This window comes from Nuphar pumila, chromosome 12 (genome assembly GCF_984573655.1).
Source record: "Nuphar pumila chromosome 12, dmNupPumi1.hap1.1, whole genome shotgun sequence".
NCBI lineage: Eukaryota > Viridiplantae > Streptophyta > Magnoliopsida > Nymphaeales > Nymphaeaceae > Nuphar > Nuphar pumila.
In genome coordinates, this window is record NC_143260.1 from 30046838 (window position 1) to 30069928 (window position 23091).

The 23091-nt window shown below is 39.0% G+C and overlaps 1 protein-coding gene across 1 annotated transcript; it reads right to left on the reverse strand.

Annotated features, from left to right (window-relative positions):
- Positions 1–709: 709 nt before the first annotated feature.
- Positions 710–13127, reverse strand: LOC149820485 (mediator of RNA polymerase II transcription subunit 17-like). Its single transcript, XM_089982230.1, has 8 exons — positions 13001–13127; positions 12635–12842; positions 7619–7732; positions 2862–2947; positions 2395–2788; positions 1845–2300; positions 1432–1761; positions 710–1337 (listed from the first exon to the last, which is right to left on the reverse strand). The coding sequence occupies exons 1-8, from the start codon at positions 13093–13095 to the stop codon at positions 1011–1013; spliced, it is 2010 nt and encodes a 669-aa protein (XP_089838356.1). The 5' UTR covers positions 13096–13127; the 3' UTR covers positions 710–1010.
- Positions 13128–23091: the final 9964 nt, after the last annotated feature.

Here is a 23091-nt window from a genome sequence, read left to right on the forward strand (position 1 = left end):
TCACCAGCTATGGCCGCTTGCTACAGCAGAGGGGGGGCGGAGTTAACGGTGCAGGAGATCCGTTAGGAGACTTTTTTTTTTAACCCAGCCAAGGCGCGTGTCGCGTTCATACGATCTTTTCTCTCCTGTTTGGAGAGCCATTGTTGGGAAGGGTGATGAGATGACAGGAGTGACCAAATCGGTGGATTTGGCAACATCATTGCAAGGACGCTATTTAAATCCTCCGTTTTTTTAATGATGGGGATTTCATGAATCCCGATGCAGCTCACAACTACATCTCCCCTCCCAAAACAGGGAAACGATGGGGATTTCATGAATCCCCCCATCACCGGTCTCAACTCTCAAACCGAGCCTAAAAGATCTTGAGATCTGAGATCTTCGGATCTTTAGTATGAGGTACCATCATCAACTCAAGGGTAAAATGATTCAGAACCACTTTCAAAATTGCTTGACATTCAGAATCAAAAGGCATCTCATGTGATTTCGAATCTCATTTACTTTCTCACAGCTTGGCTTTTTATATTAGGCTGCTTATGATCCAACCGAACGTGCCTTAAGATACGAGTTCAAATGCAGACCTGAGGCTCCAACAATGGATGCATGCCCATTGGATGCATACGCACGAGAGAGAGAGAGAGAGAGAGAGAGAGAGAGAGAGAAATATCAAATTGGAACATATCAGGGAGGAGAAGCTAACTTGAGACTTATCCACTATAAGCCAGATTATTTTACATTCCCATACAAAACTTTGCTACAATTTCAGCAGAGCCATCCTACTCCCACCTAAAACTGATCTTTCAAATAATGATACTTCAGCATTTGCCAATTACACTTAAGTGAAAAATACAAAGTGGAAATGCTGTAACTGCCTCCCCAACTCCTCAAATGTCTTCTCAGTTCCTTTCTCCCAAACAATTTAACTTCAATGTCTACCTCAACTGTTTGCTTCCAAACAGAGCCTTATCTCATGCTGCTCCTCAACTTGCCAATATACAGCACACAGATTGCTGTCATGAAGCTCCAGTGCTGCTACACAGACCAACAAGGTCCATCAAAACTCCATACAGTTCCTGAAGGGACAAATGCCCCAAGAACCGCTTGTTGTCGGACTCCCCATTGCTGATAAAATCAGTCTGCATCTGCACTTCTTCCATCATCAAGTCTTGAACAAGCCACCATGTTAAGCAATGGTATTCATCGTCGGGATCTAAATGTGCCAATAAGCTTAATTTATCACCGTGCACCAGCTCGAAAGACATGCTCAACAAGTCTCGTGTTACCTTCATCCCTACAATCAGCGCTTCCTCGAAAAGCCACTTCACGACTTGGCTGGCAATCTGTTCAGCATCATATGGAAATCAGTTCATTTTTATTCTGAATAAACAAGATGTGGTTACTATCTGAAAGGTTTATGAAGGCTTTATATTTAACCTGTTGGAGCAGTACAAGTGAGAGATTTGTTAAATCACATTCATAACGGTTTATGGTTGAGTTTATTTCCACTGAACCACCTACAAACAGACCAACAACATTTGGGGCGCCTTCTCCCCCAACTATTATGCATTCTTCATTGACTACCACCTTATTGTGGAATCTTGACATGATTCTGTCCCTCATAACATCCACACTAGACGGCTTGGCTTGACGACTAAGATGCAGATCCAGGATAGATCGTGGAACATCCACAAAGATCGACCACGAAGAAGTGCGAGAATGCCAAGTAGGATGAGATATCAACCGAAGATAGGGGACTTTTGCTACCTGTCAACATCATGAACAATCTTTGTTAGTTGTACTGAAATCTTTATTTAAAGAGTTGGACACAAAATAACTGAAGTTTGTACCAGATTTTCAAGCTTGGATAGGACTTTATAGGAAAATATGCGGTGGGAAAGAGTCATGCAGAAATGACTCAGGAGACCATCCCCCCCACCTGCAGGCTGGACAGCATTTTGCAGCCTTCCAGAACTTTTCTTCTCCTTTGCTCTAAGAAGTGTAGTTTCGTGGACTAGCTGTTGCAAATAAATCTCAAAACTGAGTGGATTAGGAAGTCTCAGTATATCTTTTTTAAGATAATCTTGTTTCTTTATTGCAACTATTGCTCCCTCCATTGGCATTGTGCCACCTTCCCTGCCTTGCAGAGTATCCCCAACAATTTTACCAGCTTGGCCAGAAGGCAAGAGACGCAAGAAGACTGAAGCATCTTGACCTATGCTCAAGAGTACAAAGTTTTCACGCATTCCTGCTACATACACCCCAGGATTTTGGCATAGAGCCTCACGGTTAACCAATTCAAACACCTGAGCTACCATGTGACAGTTAGCATATAATAATTGGATGCAAAAAAGAACAGACAAACAAGTAAGCTACTTATTTAAAGAGATCAAACTATACCAGTTCATCAAAGATAGCCAAATGAATGTCACGGAGAACAGAGTGTGTTTGCCTAACACTTGTATTGACATCTTCATCATTAATGACTTCCTCCTCTCTCCCAAGAGAAACATCATCTGAGCAATCTGTCTTGTTTGTGCTGAGCTGTCTCCGCTTATAGGTTGCTTTACCACCAAGAAAACCAAGCTGAACCATGTAGCAAGATTTTGAAGGGACATGAACACTCAGCATTCCTGCTGGTTCATGATCAATGTGAACCATAGATGCAGAAGATGGACGAAAAGAAATTGCTGGATCAGATACTGAGTTATCAGCCAAATCAATTGTGAAACCCTCACTGCCTGCTGTGCTCGCAAGTGCACGCTGACGCTTTACTTTCCAGTTCTGCTGCAATCTATTCAGGTAGAGTGAAAGGACAGTAAGCATTCCATAAGAGCAAACCCAAATAAAAGGCTTGCAATACCAACCTGCTTAACGCACCATAGAATCTTGCCTCCCTTGCCACATGCTGTTCCAATGCTTTGGCGGATTGCTTCAGATATTTCCCTAAATGCTGCAAGATGAGTTGCACAAATGCTAAAGATGGTGATTCATCAACCAGTCATGACCAAGTCAATGACCTTAATTCATTCATATGTTTTGTTTCCCTAGAATCAACAGCCAATAATTATGAAGTTCAAACGGAGATATCCAATGGAATTATATGCCAGCAGAAGTATCTGAGATGTTACACAACACTGCAGACACCAGTTCAGGTAATAAAAGTCACGTAACAAAAGTGCTCTTCTTACCAAAAAACTGCTTTCTATAAAGCACAAAAGTTTGAGCAACTTTAATACATAAACTGACTGGAACGGAAGATATTTTTGGGAAATGGACGGCTCTGAAAAAGGCACTTTCATTGCTTCTTAGTACTATTTTCTTTTTTCAAAGTCAGCATCTATCCCACAAAGGCAGCATGTTGTTTATCCAGAATACGAAGTTCAGTCCCTTTCCTTCAGAAGAAGAAAGAGAGATTAGATTAATGTAGTAGATCTACAAATTTAAGGGCAGAAGAAGAGTGATCCAACTTCATTCTAGTTTTTTCAACTCCTCAAAGATTGGGTTTTTATTAATTACGCCCTAATCTGACAATTGCAAAGCTTGGTTTATGCTTGAGGCAGACTATGGATTTAAGGAAGGGCACATGAAACGTTAAGGGGTTACATCTACATTCTACATTAGAATCCTTCTAATCAAGATTTAATATTTTATTGTTTTCAGGTTTTCAAGATCACTAATGTTTGGCATTTTAGAGTTCTTTTTAATCTAATATTCTAATTTGACTACACAACTTATGAAAAGATTTAGCTTATCTTCTCAGAAAATAATGGCATTGAAAGCAAACGGAAAACTTAAAAATGGCATGGCATGGCGATTTATAAACAGATTGACTATCAGCATATTTTTCATACCATAGACACAAACATTGGCAACAGTTCAAATTTATCATGAAAAGAAGCATGATAAATTCACTCGCCAATATTTATACAATTAAAATGCTATGTATAACTGTTTAGTTATACACTGCCGGTCCCAAGCCCGGATAAAGGAGGAGGGTTGCGGTAGGCCAGTGACAGCCATCATAAAAACTTAGTCATACCCTGTGAATATGAACCAATATGGGAATTTCGTTGGGGCGTTCCCTAATGAGCGACGTGTTGTACTGTATAGGCCCGGAGGCAGTGATAAATGGGCAAGGGTTGCTAGGTCGTCGCCCGGAAGCGACGCGTCACACCGGTGCCCGGGTGTGGTGTCAAATAGGCAAGGGTTCCCTCACTTTGTTGGACGGGTGGGGGTAAAGAAGTTAGTCCAAGACCATAAAATTAGGTTAGCCACTTGGAACATAGGGTCTTTAACTGGTAAGTTGGTAGAGTTGGTAGATGTTATGTGTAGGAGAAAGATTGATATTTTATGTCTACAAGAGACCAAATGGGTAGGTGAGAAAGCAAAAGTGATAGAACCTTGGGGATATAAGATTTGGTATACAGGAATAAATAGGAATTGGAATGGAGTAGGGATTGTTATGAGTCGTGAGTTTATAGATAATGTAGTTGAGGTCCGTAGGAAGGGTGATAGGATTTTACTTATTAAATTAGTATTAGGTACAAATATTATTAATATTATTAGTGTTTATGCTCCTCAAGTAGGTTTAGATGATTCCATTAAGCGTCAATTTTGGGAAGATTTAGATGGAGTAGTACAAGGGATATCTTATGGAGAAAGGCTTTTTATCGACGGTGACCTTAATGGGCATGTAGGCATTAGTAGGGATGGTTTTGAGAGTATCCATGGAGGCTATGGTATAGGAGAAAGAAACGAAAGTGGAGAAAGGATTTTAGATTTTGGTTTGTCCTATGATATGATCTTAGCAAACACTTGGTTTAGGAAGAGGGAGTCTCACCTAGTAACATTTAAAAGTAGGGTTAATACGAGTCAAATAGATTTTTTTCTACTTAGAAAGAGAGATAGGGGTTGTTGCATCGATTGTAAGGTTATACCGGGAGAAAGTGTAGCTACACAACATAGAGTCTTAATTTTAGATCTTAGAATTAAACAATGCCGCAAAAGAGAGACATAGGATAGATCATAGAATTAAGTGGCGGGCACTGAAAGGAGCTAAACAAGGAATGTTTGTAGAGCAGGTAGTTAAGGAAGTTGATTGGTGTCTCGAGGAGGATTCAAAATCAATGTGGAATAAGATAACGGGTGGCATGAGAAAGGTGGCTAAGGAGGTATTGGGTGAGTCTAAAGGCGGTGCACCGCTAGGTAAGGATACATTATGGTGGAATGAGGATGTCAAATTAGCTATTAAGGTTAAAATAGAGTGTTATAGAAATCTAAGTAAGAGTCGTGATAATGAGAATTTGGAGAAATATATGATAGTAAAGAAGGAAGTTAAAAAAGTAGTTTGAAACGCGAGAGATAAGGTATATAAGGAGGTTTATGACAAGTTGGATACCAAAGAGGGCGAGAAGGATATTTATAGGCTTGCAAAGATGAGAGATAGGAAATCGAGGAATCTGGGTATGGTTAGATGTATCAAAGATGAAACGCAAAGGGTTTTAGTCAAAGATGAGGAGATTAAGGAGAGATGTAAAGATTATTTTGATAAACTATTTAATGGAAGTCATGCTCAGGATCTTGGAGACTTCTTCATTCCTTTTCATGAGATGAATCGTGACTTCATGCGCAAGATTCAAAAGAAAGAAATTGCAGAGGCTTTAAAGAAAATGAAATCAAGAAGGGCAGTTGGCCCAGATGGTATACCTATCGAGGCTTGGAAATGCTTGGGAGAGAAAGGTTTAGAATGGTTGACAAATCTTTTTAACAAGATTTGGCGAACAAATAAGATGCCTAATGAGTGGAGGAAGAGTACTTTAGTGCCTCTATATAAGAATAAGGGTGATATACAAGATTGCACAAACTATCGTGGTATAAAACTCATGAGTCATACTATGAAACTTTGAGAGAGGGTGATTGAGTCTAGGTTAAGAAAGGTTGTCAAGATATCGGACAATCAATTTGGTTTTATGCCTGGAAGATCAACTATGAAAGCTATACATCTTCTTAGACAACTTATTGAGAGAAATAGAGAGAGGAACAAAGATTTGCATATGGTTTTAATTGATTTGGAGAAGGCATACGATAGAGTACCTAGGGACGTTCTCTGGTGGACAATGATGAAGAAAGGTGTTTCTCTCAAGTACATTAGTATAATTAAAGATATGTATGAAGGAGTAGTAACCAATGTCCGCACTTGTGGAGGGGTGACAACCAATTTTTCTATAACGGTTGGGTTACATCAAGGATCTGCTTTAAGCCCTTTCCTATTTGCTAGAGTGATGGATGAGCTTACAAGATCAATTCAAGAAAATGTGCCGTGGTGTATGTTGTTTGCTGATGATATTGTTTTGATTGATGAGTCTAGAGCTGGGGTTAATGCTAAGTTAGAATTATGGAGGCAGACATTGGAAGCAAGAGGTTTTAAGTTGAGTAAGAGTAAGACAGAATATATGGAATGTCGGTTTAGTAAGCAACGAAGTAGTAATGGGAGTGTAGTGAAGCTTGGTGAGCAATAAATACCGGTGGATGATTGTTTCAAATATTTGGGATCTATCATTCAAAAGTATGGAGAAATTGATGGAGATGTAAATCATAGGATAAAGGTTGGGTGGATGAAATGGAAAACTGCAACTGGAGTGTTGTGCGATCGTACAATGCCATTGCAGTTGAAGGGAAAGTTTTATAGGACGATTATTACGCCTGCTTTACTATATGGTACGGAATGTTGGGCTGCCAAGAGACATCATATTCAAAAAATGAGTATAGCTGAGATGCGGATGCTTAGATGGATGTGTGGAAATACAATAAAAGATAAGATTCGGAACAAGGAGATACGTAAGAAGGTAGGCATTGCACCCATTGAAAATAAGATGAGAGAGAATCGTTTACGATGGTTTGGACATATTCGGCGAAGGCCTAATGATGCTCCAGTTAGAAGGATGGAGAAATGGAAAAATATATTAGTTAAAAGAGGTCGGGGTAGGCCTAGGAAGACATGGATGGAGATGATAGAATGCTTTGAACCTCACTGAGGACATGGCATTGGATAGAAATGATTGGAGGAGAAGGATTCATGTGGAAGACCCAAAATGATTTTCTTTTTCGGTTCATATCGCCGACCCCAATTGTTTTAGGATGAAGGCATAGTTGTTGTTGTTGTTGTAAAATGCTATGTGCTCGACATATCATTATATTTAAGTTTGACATTTTTATCATGACATTTTTATAAAGTCATGATAAAATTGATCATATCCCAAAACTCTAAAGGGCAATATTGTATCATAGCCAAACTTTGATTTTTTTTTTTTAATTTCTTCATCCTACTCATTCTTCGGAGTGAAATAGGTGAATGGACAGAAAGTTCAACATCTATGGCAAGTGGTCAAGATACGAAGTTATGGACTCAAGAACAGGCCACGCTACAGCAGTCAGGATGCATGTAGGAGAGGCCAGCCAGAGAACCAAACAACTATATCCCTCTATAGATACCAGCCAACCATGCATCCACATTAAACGGAAAACAGAACTATCATAAGATAGAGAAGGAAAACAAACATGTTTATCCAATGGATTCCTACTACTATGGCAAGCACATCAAAAAACAAGAAAATAGACTCACCTGAAAGCACTGCAACTTGGTTGACAATGAGACAGATAGGTCTGACAGCAATTCATTTGGTAATGGTTTTGGCTTTGTCATCCCTGCAACTGCTACTGCATCATTTGCCTCAACCTGTTATAGTGTTATTAGCCATTAAAGAATTTAATGGATCAAAATTCTGCTCAAATCAGAACCTAAGAAACCTGTAGCCAAATGATCAACTGTTAAGTGTCAGGAAGAAAGGCTGGAGTATCACAATGGGGGAATGTGCTTGAGTTTTTGAAGAAAATTACTAAATGATATGCAATAATGCTCTGCTAAAATTGATGATGCTTGCCATGCAAAAAACTAGTTGCTTTCCAATAAAAATCTTGGTCTACATTTAGGACATCAGAGAAACTTATCAAGGTACTCTCTCGATCTGAAACCTGCTCAAAAATCTATTTATTATAGTGCAGACAAGCAAATACTTGTGCGTGAAAATGGTGACATAAAAGACTAACCACTTATCTTCATAAATTTAGTCTGCCAATATGTTGTTCTACGTTATCCTCCAGAAAAATAAAAAATTTCTTATTTTATGCAGTCCAGCTGAGAAAGGTTAAGTTTTAATCTACTTTATATCATAGACACCACCGATCTCGCTGATCTTTTGAAAATATCAGCATTTTCAGCTTGGCCGATAATAAAGGGAAAATATCGTGATATTTTCACATTATAGTCAAAATGAATATATCTCAATGTAATCACGATATTTTGAGATTTAAAAAAATAAAATTCTTATCTTTGTATATTTTAAGTTCAGGTTTTATATTTTTTGGTTTCTTTTGTATTTTAAAAACTTTTAAAATTTGTTTCTTTACATTTTTTGAAAGAAAAACAATAGAAAACTTATCATTTTCCTATATTTGTTATTATTATTTATATTTTTCAATTTTTAAGGCTTCCGAGATTTTCCCGAGAAAAATCACTTTTTGAAAATATATCCGAGAAAAACCCTCACCAAGAAATTACCTTGAACGATACGTGTGACTATGATTTATATATCACAACGAACAATGGTCCTCATCCACTAAATGAAAGCATGAAAAACAAAATAATTTATCTACTTCTTTCCCACCATAAGGATCCTACGTTCTATGAAAAATGCAGGTTTACATGATTTCAGCAACGCATTAGTTCAATGTACATAAGTGTAACGCCTACCAGGTGGGATTAAATCCCACCTAGTTCGGTTAAAAAGGTGGAGAGGGCAGGACCTCTCTCTCTCCCTCCTATTAAATGGGTAATGGGAGAGAGGAAGGGGCCATGCCTCCTCCAAGTAAAGGGAGTAACCCCTCTCTCTCCCACGTATGGGTAGTGGGGAGAGAGGGGGGAGCTCCTCTTAATGAGGAGAGAGGATGGGAGAGGGGTAACTCTCCTCACCCATGGCTTATAAAAGCCATGGGCCCTCTCTCTCTTTCTCAATCTCATTTTCGTGAGAAAGAGAGAGACATTGAGAGAAAGAGGGAAGAGGAGGAGAGGAGAAGAAGAAGGGGCGGCGAGGAGCACGTCACCGCCAGCTGAAAGAGGTAAGTCGGTTTTCTTTCTCTTTTAGAAAAAAAAATTGGCAACCACACGGTTGTCGGCGATGATGGTGTCAAAGAGGAAAGAGGGGCAGGGACAGGGAGTCGATCTTGTCTGTGCCGCCCTTATTGAGGAGGTGCAGAGGGGTGTTCCCTTTGTCCTCACAGTCGGCTACCAATAGGTTGTCGATGCTTGGAAAAGAACCGGCAACCACGAGGGTTGCCGGCTCGGTACAAAAAAAAAAGGAGGGGACAGGGATCGAACCTGTCCCAGCCACCCTCAACAATGAGGCACAAGAGGGGATCTCCCCTCTGCCCTCACTGCTGGCAACGAAGTTGCCGGCGGCCTATTGTTGCGAAAAAAAAAAAAAACACGGAAGGTGAAGGGGGGCGGACTGCCGCAGACAATTGTTGTTATCGGCAATGTCGTCGCGTTCACAATGGGAGGCGGGGGTTGCCCTGCCTCAACCGCCGGCAACCGTATGGTTCTCGGAGGCCATTGTAATAGAGAGAGAGGGGGAGACCGAGAGTTCCTACTCTCTCTCTCTCAAAGCCAAAATAACGTACCACCTCGACCCAGACGCGTCTGATCGAAATGGGCGCATGTCTTTGATAGCATGCCCAACCCAGCCTGGGTAACCAGACCAAGTTGGGTCTGAGAAAAAAAAAGTTTGGGACCAACTCGATCAGGGATACAAACCGGACCGAGTCAGTCAGCCAGACCGAGTCAAGTCGGTATTAACCCAGACTGACTTGGTCTGGGCGTGCCCCTCACCAAGTCAGAAAGAGTCGGTTAGCTGACTCGGTCTGGACTCTGGATGTAGTCCAGACTGAGCCAGGCAAAAACAAATAATAATAATATATACCAGACCGAGTCACGTTTTCTATTAACAGACTGACTCAGCCTAGACCAGGTCGGCCATGATTTTAGAAAAAATAAAAATAAAATAAAAATAATAAAAATACATATATATATATATTGAACAGTGCAAAAATTGAGATAGTGAATGTTTTGGTTTTCCAATATAAGCCGAATCTGGGTTTGGGTCCGAATTGGATCCAAACTCATATCAGAGCTTGTGTACACACAGTAAATTCAAAACAAATTGAATTCAGTTGGGCTTAGATCAAACCCAAGCTCTTTCCATTATTGACACCACACTTGTACCAAACCTATTATGAACAAAGTTTGAATCGATCGTACCAGATCTAGGATCTGGTCGGGTTTATGTTTGAAAACTTAATTGATCCAAATTAGACTAAGATTAGATCTGGATCTGAAACTCAATCAACAAATCCAGTTAAACTATATATGGACTAGAGTGATTATGAATTAGGTGTGGTGTAAAGACAAGACGAGACTCAGCACAAAACGAATCTGGAAAAAAGTTCAATGAACCCAGGGATAGTCGAAAATTAAAAAGATCATTTTGCCCTTGACATGCCCGATTAGAAGATTAGGCATAACTTTTCACCCCGATATCGGATCCAAGTGATTTTTGGATCCTTGGATTCTTCTTTTCAAGCAGAATCCATTAGTAGGGGATATGATGACAAACTCTGAAAAAATGAAGTCGAGTTTGGCATGAAATCTTAGAGGTATTTTCGTATTTTTTCACAAAGATGAGACTCTCAAATTCTAAATGATGATACAAGATTTTTGTCTATTTCAAATCAAAATTTGTGTGAGGACTGAGGTTATTCGTTAGAATTGAAATTTTAAGCATTCCAAATAGGTGAATATTTGCAAATTCCTCCTTAGTTAAATAAAATACATGTTGGTTAGTTTAGTCATCCTGCAATGTGATTTCATGTGTTATAAGTATGCTAGTGTTATCTTGTTTTAAATAGAACAACTGAGTAGCATGCTTAGGAATTCATAATTTTGATGTTCAGTATGATGCTTAAAAATGTTGACGTATATTCCATGTGCTTTGATTTATTACATTGTTTCAATTATGAATGTATCTTGCATGGAGTAAATCATGATATTGATGCATGTAAAATTTTGCTAAATGTGAATGTTTGACTTTGAGAAATGAGAGTAGAGTTTTAAAGTTTCAAGATAAGATTTGTTCTGAGAATGTCATGCTTATGCTTTGGGAGGGTTAAGTGTCGTGACGTAATAATAACTCAACATGTTAAAAGTAGTTAGTGAACATACATTGGTTATTGTATAATGCGTTAAACGCCAAGAAGTGAAAGTTGAAAGAATAATGTGATAGGATAACAATACAGACCATGCTAAAGAACTCTACTATGTAAGACATGATCTAGGGACATGGTCTGTATCATTGTTTGGGGTATATGTACCTCGTTCGTACCTCGGGATTGGCTCAGGAATTCTTAGGTAACCCTTAAGGGTTAAAAACAATATCAATAGACACATGTGGGATGTAGCATGAACCACAAACCTTGGGAGCAGATATAGCTACTCGAACACCTTGAGAGCAGGTATAGCTACTCGAGCACCTTGGGGGCAGGTATAGCCTCTCGAGCTCTTCAGTTAGCTACCAAAGAGCATTTTTAAGCTTTCAGCTTGCAATCGACGATTCACCTACAGCGATTTTGAGTCAATATTTTAGGTTGGTTTGGATTATGTTGTTGTGAGTGGTTCATATGTCTAGCTAACAACGTAAACTCTGAGTTGTCTACATGAGTTGTTACGCTTAAGGAGACTATTTCCAAAATAGCTGATTAAAGTAGAATGTGAATATCTACTTTAAAAATAATGATAGAGAAACCGTTAAAAGATATAAAATCTATAAATAACATGTGTGCTTAGTTAATAAATTAAAGTAAGATTAGGAGGTTAGATCTCATTAGAATTAGAGTTGTAACGGTCATGTTTAATTTGTAAATGAGAACTTGTCGAATTGTAGACTCATCATCTCTCTTGAATAGAATTATAAGTTCAGGGATTTGACCGTAGACTTAGATTCAGCTACTACCTGACTACTAGATACATGACTACTAGATACTTGGAGTATTTTTCATCTTGCATTTTCCTTTCATTCTAAATATGTAATTTAGATACTTTTTATTGGGATGGTAATTATGGCAATTGATGGATAAATAGACGGTTATTATCATTATTATAAAAAAAATTCTAGCATGATTTTTAAGGTTATTTTGGTAATTTCTCTATGAGAAGTAGCGTCCACAAACTCTGGCTTGAGAGACCTCAGTTTGGGTCGTTATTGTGACCAATCGATGAGAAGGACCATCCAAGGAAATCAGGGATATTCCAACAACCAGATACACACATACAACTTCAAATCTAATCTGTTCGAAACAACTTTCGCTTAGTGATGCGCACGTCGAGTTGCATAAAAAATAGAACAATTCGAATCGGGATCTAAGAATTTATGAAGCCAAGTTGAATCGAGGCCCGAGCAACACAACGATCAGGTTTTTTGTGAATTTCCATACTTTTGTTTGGGCAGGGAGAGAAAGAGAGATCACTCACACTGTTGATAAGGTCCATGACGACGGAGAGCTCCTGATGAGCCTGCTGAAGGTTCTCCACCAGGCTCTGCCACGGCCACTGCGCCGCCGACGCAGGCTGGCTCTCCTTCGAGGTCTTGGTCTTTTTCGAGTCCCTCTCGGCGACGAGCGGAGTGAAATCGATGCCGTGGAGCAGAGAGAGCAGCTTCTCGTCCGCTGAGACTTCGCGCCTTCGGGGGAAGACGATGACAGAAAACAAAGAATTCATTCGTTAGCGAGGAACGAGAAAAACGCCCTGAACGCACGGGAATCGCAGAAGAAAAGGAAGAAGAATATAAGGGGGATTGGGATCGAGAGAGGGGAGAGATTAGGGTTAGGGTTTTGTTACGGTGGGAAATGCTCGACGCCGTTCTCTTCGATGGCGTTCAACCTCCTTATGGGCAGCTTGTCCAGCGACAACATCATGCTTCCTCCTCCTTCCATCTCTCCCTGAAGCCTCTCAGCTGCTGCGCTGCAGAGAGAGAGAGAGAGAGCGGGATCGGCTGGAGATTTGTAAAGTAGGTATGGAAAACTATGTCACACGGATTCTTCAATTTTTCGTTATCGTGTCGTATAAAAAATTGCACAAAAATGACGTGTCTCGTGGTTTTTTTCCCCTATCATTGTGACATACCTTGCAAAGGAGACTAGCCGCTCGTGGTTCGGCGTAGCAGCAACTTATAATAAGTTTTGAGCTGTCACAGACGAACGTGGACACCAGGACGCACGACGAGGGTTCGAATCGCAGTTTGGAAAAAAAAAATTGGAAAACAGGACATGAGGACACAAATTTTTAACCAATAAAAAACTGATTTTTAATATTTTATTGTTGAAATTTTACATATTTTTTATTAAAATGAAACCTTAATGGCTCATGTCATCCAGGACACACTACCAAAAATGGCGTGTTCCTGTAACATAGGTTTTGAGTTAGGGGTGTCAATAGATCAGATTTTACTGGTCAATTGAATTTGATGAATCAAAACCATATTGGATTATAATTGGATTCCGATACTGTTCTGATTTTTGCTATTAAACTAATGACCACCCGTATTTGATAAATATCCCAATACAATTACATGTGAAAAAAAATCATATTCAACATAAGCTTTTCTTTTATTTATTTTTTTTATTGGCTTCAACATGAGCTTTTCTTCATATGAATTGAATCTGAATTTGAATATGTTTAACCATCATCCATTTAGTCGGGTCGGGTCGGGTATTGGTCACATCTTCGAATCCGAGCAGTATACATTTTTATTTCAAGTTTAAATCCTGTTGCTTCTAACTTTGAAACAATATTTTTTCCAAAGTTGAATAAGCCTGACTTGACTTAATAAATTTACAGTTCAAAACCAATTATTTTGTAGTTTGTGATAATGGCTTTTTTTTTTCTATCGCGAGATTTATAAAAAAATTTGCGATAATATCGTGAGAAATTGCCTGAAAGTTTAAAACGGCAAATTCTTGTGAGATTTTCAAACCGTGACAAATATCGTGATATTTGTGATTTTATCTGATATCTATCTTGAAAACCCCTGAGAATTTTATTTTTAAATGCATTTTTTTATTTTTTTATTTATTTTTTATTGCAGAGATTTTGCGAGATTTATGAAAATTTTCAAAATCTCCCAAGTTTTTGACTCCCGAGATTTTGCCGTTTTTAAGTTCTGTCACTATGCATATTGTACCGTAGAGAAGCCCGTAGCAGTGAACACACAAAGTGTCCAGTGTTAATGGATGCTTCTCTACTACTGATCTTGCGCAGATAAGGGTGACACTTTTTTTCACATCTATAAGGAAACAGCGACGGTCGCGACCGTCACTAATTCCTTAGCAGTAGTAGTGACCGCCACTAATCCACCAGATTTCACAAGATCAGTACGTTCCACTGTTACGGCCTTTCCTTGTTTCTTATGTAGTTCTCAACATAAGTTTCAGGTGTGTTTTAGCATTTGTGAAAATATATATGAAGTGGATAGTAGACACCAAAATTTTGATTAATTTGAATATAAGAATATTTGCCCTAAGCAGCAATACATGTTGCCAAGCCACCCCTTAAAGCATTCAAAGCTCGTCTTGATAACCGTTGTTTTTTTTCTTAATAGAATTATGCTTAAAAAAGTGCTAAACTGAAATTACATACCAATTTTAAATGAAACGTTAGCATGTTCTAGAGACGATCTTAATTCTCTACGAACATAAGTTGATGTCTAGGGTGGGACATTTTACATAACTACACATTTTATTTATAGGTTGATTTAGGAGTTCTATTTATCATAAACATGTAAATTAGTTTATGTTCTTTTTTATGTATTATATATGACGATAACGACAAGGTTGTATAGGCGTTTTAATTTAAAATTGCATCCAACTCTAATTACGAGGCATGCTATTTTTCATAGGTTGGTGTATGATATAATTAATGTTATTAACCAGTACACTTTTTTTTTCAGATTTAAATTTTATACTAAATACAACTTTTAATGAGGAAAACAAATACTTTAGCATGCAACCCTACGTTGAAGAATGTTGTTATTGTTCAACTATAAAATGATAAAAAAAAAATGAGTATTTTTATATTGAACAAGAAAAGAGTTCACAGTAGAATGATCCACATATGGCTTCGTGAGTGAGAATGAGGGGAAGAAATCGCTTTGAAAATGAGCATGCAATTGTCAAATGGTGAAGTTCTAGTAACTTAAATACATGATGACATGGAAATCAAAGCCCTTTTTTTTTTAAAGGCAAGCTGGGGTTGGGCAAACCCCTACGGGTTATACAACTATACCACTGGGTTTTGAACCTGCAACGTCCCAACACAAGGTGACTTGCACTAGCTGCCCCTACCAGACAACTGGAACCCCCGTTGGGTTGCATGGTTCACGCATGCATGCAAACATGGCATCTTGGGTTTGGACTCATTTTTAGTGGCGGCATGGATTCTCCTTATGTGTGAAGCAAGCACCCCACTAAGGAGGGGTTTGCCTGTCACACAAAAGAGGGGTTTTTCACGGAATGGCATGAAATCCCATGCCTTCAGGGCTCATATGTAACGCCTACCAGGTGGGATTAAATCCCACCTGATTGGGTTACGAAGGAGGAGAGGGTAAGCCTCTCTCTCTCTCTCTCTCTCTCTCTCATTAAATAGGTAATGAGAAAAAAGAAGGCCCCTGCCTCCCCCAAGTAAAAGGGAGTAACTCCCCTCTCAACCACGTATGGGTAGTGGGGGAGAGAGGGGGGAGCTCCTCTTTACAAGGAGAGAGGATGAGAGAGGGGTAACACCCCTCACCCATGGCTTATAAAAGCCATGGGCCCACTCTCTCTCAATCTGATTTTCGAGAGAAAGAGAGAGTGAAAGAGGGAAGAGGAGGAGAGGAGAAGAAGAAGGGGGCGGCGAGGAGCGCGTCATCGCCGACTGAAAGAGGTAAGTTGGTTTTCTTTCTCCTTTAGAAAAAAAAAATGGCAACCACAAGGTTGCTGGCGACGATGGTGTCAAGGAGGAAAGAGGGGCAGGGACAGGGATACAATCTTGTCCCTGCCGTCCATATTGAGGAGGTGCATAGAGGCGTTTCCTCTGTCCTCACAGCCAACAACCAATAGGTTGTCAGTGACCGAAAAGAACTGACAACCATGAAGGTTGCTAGCTCGGTACAAAAAAAAAACATATATATATATATACCAAACTGAGTCAGGCCTGTTTTTTAGCAAACCGACTTGGTCTAGACCAAGTCGGGTCTACTATTGACAGACCGATTGGGTTGGCCATGTTTTTAGAAAAATAAAAATAAAATATAAAATAAATAAATAAATAAATAAAATATATATATATGCGGATATATGTTTGTATATTGAACAAGAGAGGAATCAAGACGTTGAATGCCTCAGTTTTTCAATATAAGCCAGATCTGGGTTTGGATCTGGGTTTGGATCTGAATTGGATCCAAACTCATATCGGATCTTGTGTACATACAGTAGATCCAAAGCAAATTGGATCAAGTTGGGTTTAGTTCAAACCCAAGCTCTTTCCATCATTGACACCATACTTGTAACAAACATAATATGAATAAGGTTTGTATCGATCGTACCAGATCCAGGATCCAATCTGTTTGAAAATGGAGTCAGAGTTTGGTATGAAATTCTAGAGTTGCTTTTGTATTTTTTTACAAAGACGAGACTCTAAATGATGATATAAGATTTTTGTCTATTTCAGATCAAAATTTGTATGAGGACTGAGGTTATTCTTTAGAATTAAAATTTTAAGCATTTCAGGTAGGTGAACATTTACAAAATCCTCTTTAGTTAAATAAAAAGGATTCGTGGCTTGCATTACAGATGAACTCGTGATAACTTTGTAAAAATGTTGTTTAATAAGATAATAGTTTATATGTGATGGATGTGTTTGCTTGCATGAATGTTAAATGATTATCATACACAAGTGTATTTACTCAGTAGCTTACTCTACTCTTAATTGCAGCATGAAGACTCACTCAGGTATACCGTACTAATTCAAGGGCTCCCAAGCAAGCAAGAGCTAAGCTACACCTTCTCAAACAAGGCATGCAGATGAGGATTCTGCAAGAAGAGGTACTGCAATCCCCATTGATCCTATATCTTCATAAGCATCAAGGAGTCTACCTTCTCATAGTATAGGGGCAGAAGGTGAAAGAATATCACCAGCTTCGCACAAGCAAGAACATGCTACTTTAGAGAGTGGTGTGCCTCCAGGCTATACCACAGAAAGAATTGTGTATGAGTTATTACAAATTCACTACAACAGAGTGAGAACCAATTAGCATCTGGAAGCAATTCTTGGGTTGAGGAGTTTAAGAATATGAAGGTGTCTACCTTTGATAGAACTCATGGGAGAAACAACAAAAAAATGAATAATGCAAGTAGAAAAGACACTAGATGCTATACAGTGCCTTGAGGACCAGAAGGCTTGGGGTGCAACATCCAACCTAGTCGGTGATGCATAGTATTGGTGGTGATCCATCAGAGATGTCCTGGTTAATAGAGAGTTCATTTCCTGAACCACTTTCAGGAACAAGTTCTACCGATAGTTCATATGAGCAGTTGAGCCTGAGTTGACTCGTGCAAATATTTTTTTTTCTTTCGTAAGGTCCATAGTGAGAATGTGAGAATGAAACTCCTAACTTGCTATTAGGGATGGCAATGGACTGGGACAGGGGCGGGGGACAAGGTCGCCACCTCTGCCGCGTTTCAAAATCCTACCCTCTATCCCCGCACAGGTTTTGATTTTAACCTCCATGCCCGTTTCATATCCTCCATCCCCGGTTCAAATAGTGCAAGGCGGGCGGGGCGGGGCGGGGCAGGGCTCTATTTCCCCATGTTCCATTGCCATCCCTAAAGCAGAATTTGGGATGGGACGAGGCAAGGCGGGGATCGAGATAGAGACGGGTCGGGGTGGGAGAAAGTGTAAGTTCATCCCTGCCTCCATCCATTTACGGATTTTGATTTATGAATGTATTTAAAATAGACTCTCATGTCATATTTTAACATACAAATATGTTTTTTATTTAAGGTTGAAAGTTTGGTACATTGTATGCTGATGATTTTTTAACCTTGAAAAGTTTGCCATACATGTAAATAGACTTTATGAATGCCAATTTTTAATAAATGAAACATGTAAATCACTAGACAAACATGAAAAAAAAAGTTTCTCACTAGAGGGTTTGTGTTTGTAACTCACAAGTATAGCAAACATTATCTTATCCCTATATATGTTAATCTTAGATTAGCTTAAATAGGGATCTCAACTGGTCTGTTATAACCTGACATTTGATCCAAATTTGAATCTGATTTGTTGGATTATTAACATTTGGATTTGAGTTTGGTATTGAGTTTTGCATTGAAATCCTCCTCGATTCTGACTAAAATCTAAAATAGCTTAAATGTAAATGTAACAACTAGACTTTTTCAAACACCGTAATATGATAATATTTCAATTAAATATAACCATTTTCATGATATGGATGATCATCTGTCAATAAATAATCATTTCTCATGGATCTGGTTCTCAAACCTATCAAATCTAGGGCTTGAATCATATCCATAACAATTGAGGGACATATCGCCAATTTTTAAAGAGATGATGGGTGTTTTGGGCAAAAGGACATGCTCAAAAATTTTAAAATAGGTTTAGGGCTGTTTTGTCATGGGAAAATGAAAGAAATTTTTGGTAAAGAGACTAGTTTTTCATGGTAATGGCAAAATTATAAATTAGGTCACATATAAGGGTAAGATTGGTATGAAAAGGTCATGATAGGGATTTTCTTTTGTTGTGAAGGCATTTCCGTCCTTTCTTAAAGGCAACTGGTGGAGGTGAAGGCCAGGTGGCCCCACCTTCTCTCACTCTTAACCATGTTAACCCTTTTTATGATGAAATTAAAACCTTGTATATTTTTAATCTATCCTTCCCATTTTACAGAGTCTTTCTCTCTTATCTTCACCACCCTCTCTCTTTTAACTAACTCAATGAGTGTTCTCCTCTTTCTCCCTCTCACTCAACTTCTTCTTCTTACCCTCTCATTCTATTGCCAAGTTTTTTTGCAAAAAGGAAGAACTGCAACTTGAACTACAAAGTGGTTGAAATTTTGATGCACTTGGGGATTCTTCTGAAGTTGGAATAAATCTTGGACTGTTTTGGCTATATTCATGTAGTTTGGCGATTTAAGAGGTATGGTGTTCTACTCCCATGACAACTAGAAAGTATGTAGCATGTAGATGGATTTTATGCCTGAATTTAGAAACCATGTCTAGGGAAAGAAGTTTTCTAGAAAGTTTGCATGTCTTATGCTAAATCCATGACCTAAAAATCTGTTTTAGCATGTTGGGTATTTCTAAATGTTTTTTCTTTGATTCAAGATGGTAAGTTAGGGAAAAATCATGACTAAAGGTTTTTATTTTAGAAATTGTAGGTACAACATACTCTATTTTGAGAAAAATTGGTTTTAGCATGTTTTCAGAATTTGTATGCTTTAAAATGTATTAGTTTTTGCTCTTTGGGTGAAGAGCTATGCTAGAAATAATGTATAGAGTGTTGAAAGTGAAATATATCTCTTGAGAGTTTGAAAAATGTGATTTTGGTTTGCAAATGTGTATGTTCTGGCTTGTGAAGCTAAAACTCGTATTTATGACTGTGGTTACCAAGAAATTGTTTTGTCTTAATTTTTTATGATATATATGTTGGGTTCGTTTTATCTCACCCTTAGGAGGTTGGGGTAGAGTTTAATAGAATGAAAATACTGTTGGGTGGTGTTTTGGCGAAGCTACCCAACTTTGTGAAGTACAGGAGTCAACTCCTACACTTAAGAGTCAAGCCTTGCTGTTTCACAGGATGTTAGGAAGACCTGAGAGTTGACCCTTGCATTTTGGGGGTCGACTCTTGCTGGGGTTGGGTTGACTCCCACTATTTTTGAAGAGTTGACTCTGGTGTGCATAGAGTTGATTCTTGTTTCTAAAGAGTTGACTATTGTTACGAGAGAGTTGACTCCTATATTACCAGAATGTGTTTTCTTAGTGATTTGAGCTCGTGTAAGAGCTGTTAAGCCTAAGATTCAAGGGAATCAACCTAGGAACAGGCTAGGAGACTTGTGATTGTTTAGATTTTTGGGTTTAATACTTTATTATTTGTTCTATGGTCCAAGGACGAACCTTGTTTTTGTTAAGATGCATGGGTGGTATGCAAGCATGCATGTGTGGAGTGATGCATGTATATGTGTTTACGTTCTTTCTTTTTCGTACGTATTGATGAAAATTTATTGTTATGTTCATATTGCAAGTATAACATTACGTGGTCTGAGTATGCATGGGTTTTGTTTTGTTTGGGGTTTATATTGCAAGTATGACAATACGTAACTGTGGTGCATATGTGAGCACAGATTTTTAGACTTTTGTATTGCAAGATTTGGCAAAACATAGATGTTTGCATATGGCATGAGCATGATGTTAGATTTGGGGTATTGACACTGAGTATGACTTGTGTGGGCATTGACCCGTGGTACCAAGAGGGTACTATTTGATGCATAAAGAACTAAAATTTAAGAACAAGTTATATTGAATGATTGGTTTGAGCTCTTCAAAGTATGTGTCTGGAGCAAGCTTGTCAAGTATGAATAAGCACGAGCACCAACCTAGTGGTAGGGCGTTTAGCGTTATTTGGTCAATTACGGATCATCCTCGGCCATATTGGATTAAGGGATAAAGGACTTCAATACTCGAAGCAGAGGTAAAGTTGTTGCAGTATGGCCTTTCATTAATCATTGTGGAGTGGGGTGTCATGTCCCTGACCTTGAAATAAGTGTCGCGGTATCCCCCAAGGTTAAAATATATTATCAAATGGATGAATGAGCACCTCCAGGATAGTTGCTATGGGAGTGGTGCCCCAATGGTGGTAAGCAAAATTGAAATAATAAATGTGTATAGAGCATGACATATAATGCAATAGCAATTAAATAAAAAAAATTAATAAAATATTCATGCATGTAAGTAGTCATAGCATGAATCTGTGGGCTTAGTGCCTTGGGGTCAACTTTTGAGAGTGTAAGGTCAACTCCTCCTTTTTCATTTTGAGTGAATTAACTCCAGTTGAGGATTGACCCCTTGATCAAGAGGGTTGATTCCTTAGTTTCTTTCTCATTATATTTTTTTGGCATGTGGGGCCGGTTGACTCTTTTTTTGTTCAGAATTTTGGTCCAGTCCTGAGAGTTGACCCCTGTGAAGGCAAGGTTGATTCATTTGAGTTCGTCTCTTGAGCGTGAGTAAACCTGAAGGTTGACACCTATAGGTTAAAGCTCAACTCTTCGTATTTGAGAACTTGAGATTTTGACAAATGAGTTTTTGTTTTTATCATACTTATCAGGTGATCGTGTGAGTGATGAGACCGTACAAAGACAAGTTGTGTGTCACCTTTTTAATTATTCTATTTTTCAAGAACTCAACTGATGGCGATATAGAGCATAGTAGACACTGGAGAAATTGCTTTTGAGATACCTTTTGGGATTTTAGGTTATGATGTAATTTTGAAGTGTGATATAAAAACTATCATATTTTTTCGGATGAATGAAATATGAAAACTTTTGTCTAAGTATTGAAACTTATTGTCATTAGTGATCTTGTCATAATTGATATAATTTAGAAATAACCTTTTAAATTGACTTTTATATTTTTGAATAAAGCTAAAAAGTATTTCACCAAGGTTTAAAAAAAAAATGCTTGGTAAAATACTTGAGGGGTCACAACAAATATAGGGTTTTAAGCTAGTCAAAGCTGGATTTGGTTTTAACTTTTTCATCTGATTCCGAATTCGAATTTGATTTGTTTTATATTTTTTTCCATCCAAATCCGACCCCTTGACACCCCTAAGCATAAACAAGCTGAGGTATTACACAAACTGCTTGTTGAGCTCACTCGATGAACCCACACAAGTTTCATGTGAATCAAACCAAATCGAGCTCAATCCAACCAGCTTGGTCCGTTTACCAACCCCACTTGGATCTTGCAAGTCTGCCACAGTGTTGTGAGAGGCGTACGCCTCAGTACCTGAAGCGTACGCCTTAGAGGCGAGGCGCACACTCAAGGTACTGAGGCGTGCTGTGATGCGCAAATCGCCCCTCATCAACCTCCAAACCCCCTCCTTCATCCCCAAGTCTTCCTCCTCCGCCCGATTCGTCGGCTGTGCTAACCCCAAGTGCCGGTGGATCCACCGCCACGTACCGGCCAACTGCTCCTCCGCCGCTCCCTGCCTCCCCTCCCACCGCTTCACTTCCATACCAGTTGTGAGAGTCGTAGCGTACGCCTCAGAGGCGAAGCGCAGGCTCAACGCCTCGCTTCGCCTCATCGCGTTTAACAACCTTGGTCTGCCATGATTAACCTATTGAAACTAGGAGTGTCAATGGGTCAGTTTTACTTGGACCCAAACCAAACCCTGTAGGGTCCCGGTATGGTGATAAATAATAAGACCCGATTAAGACCTGGGTCCGAACCTGAAGGTCCGATTAATACATGGACCTGGGTATAGTTTGTGAAATTTTATACCAGACCTGATCCGACTTGAGTTCCAATTAATACCCGCGATTTTTCAATGTAAAAACTATAAAAAAATATGGTTTTACCTGGTATGGTTTGGGTTTGGTTCATGTAGTTTTTATAGGGTGCAAGTATAGTTTTTCTTATAGTAGAACCGATTAGACTCAGGTATGGACCCGGTACCATACTCGAAAACTGGGTCCAAGTCTGGTACCACCTGAGTCCAAATTAAACCCGATCCGTTGACACCCCTAATTGAAACTAGTTTAGTTGGTCCAGACATTGGTGCTATTTGGGTCTGCACCGGGAGTAAGATCCAACCGGGTTCCGGCAATCAAGGCTTGTTGAAGTGATGATTAAAAAACAGAGCGAGATACTGAGAGAGAGCTA

Bases quoted from the DNA above. Each gene is read 5' to 3' on its own strand.
- LOC149820485 (XM_089982230.1), bottom strand. From the start codon at position 13,095: ATGGAAGGAGGAGGAAGCATGATGTTGTCGCTGGACAAGCTGCCCATA. The intron at 2,948-7,618 runs GTGAGTCTATTT...CTCATCTTGCAG, and splicing joins CCAAGTTGCAGTGCTTTCAG to CATTTAGGGAAATATCTGAA. The intron at 1,762-1,844 runs GTACAAACTTCA...TGATGTTGACAG, and splicing joins TATCCAAGCTTGAAAATCTG to GTAGCAAAAGTCCCCTATCT.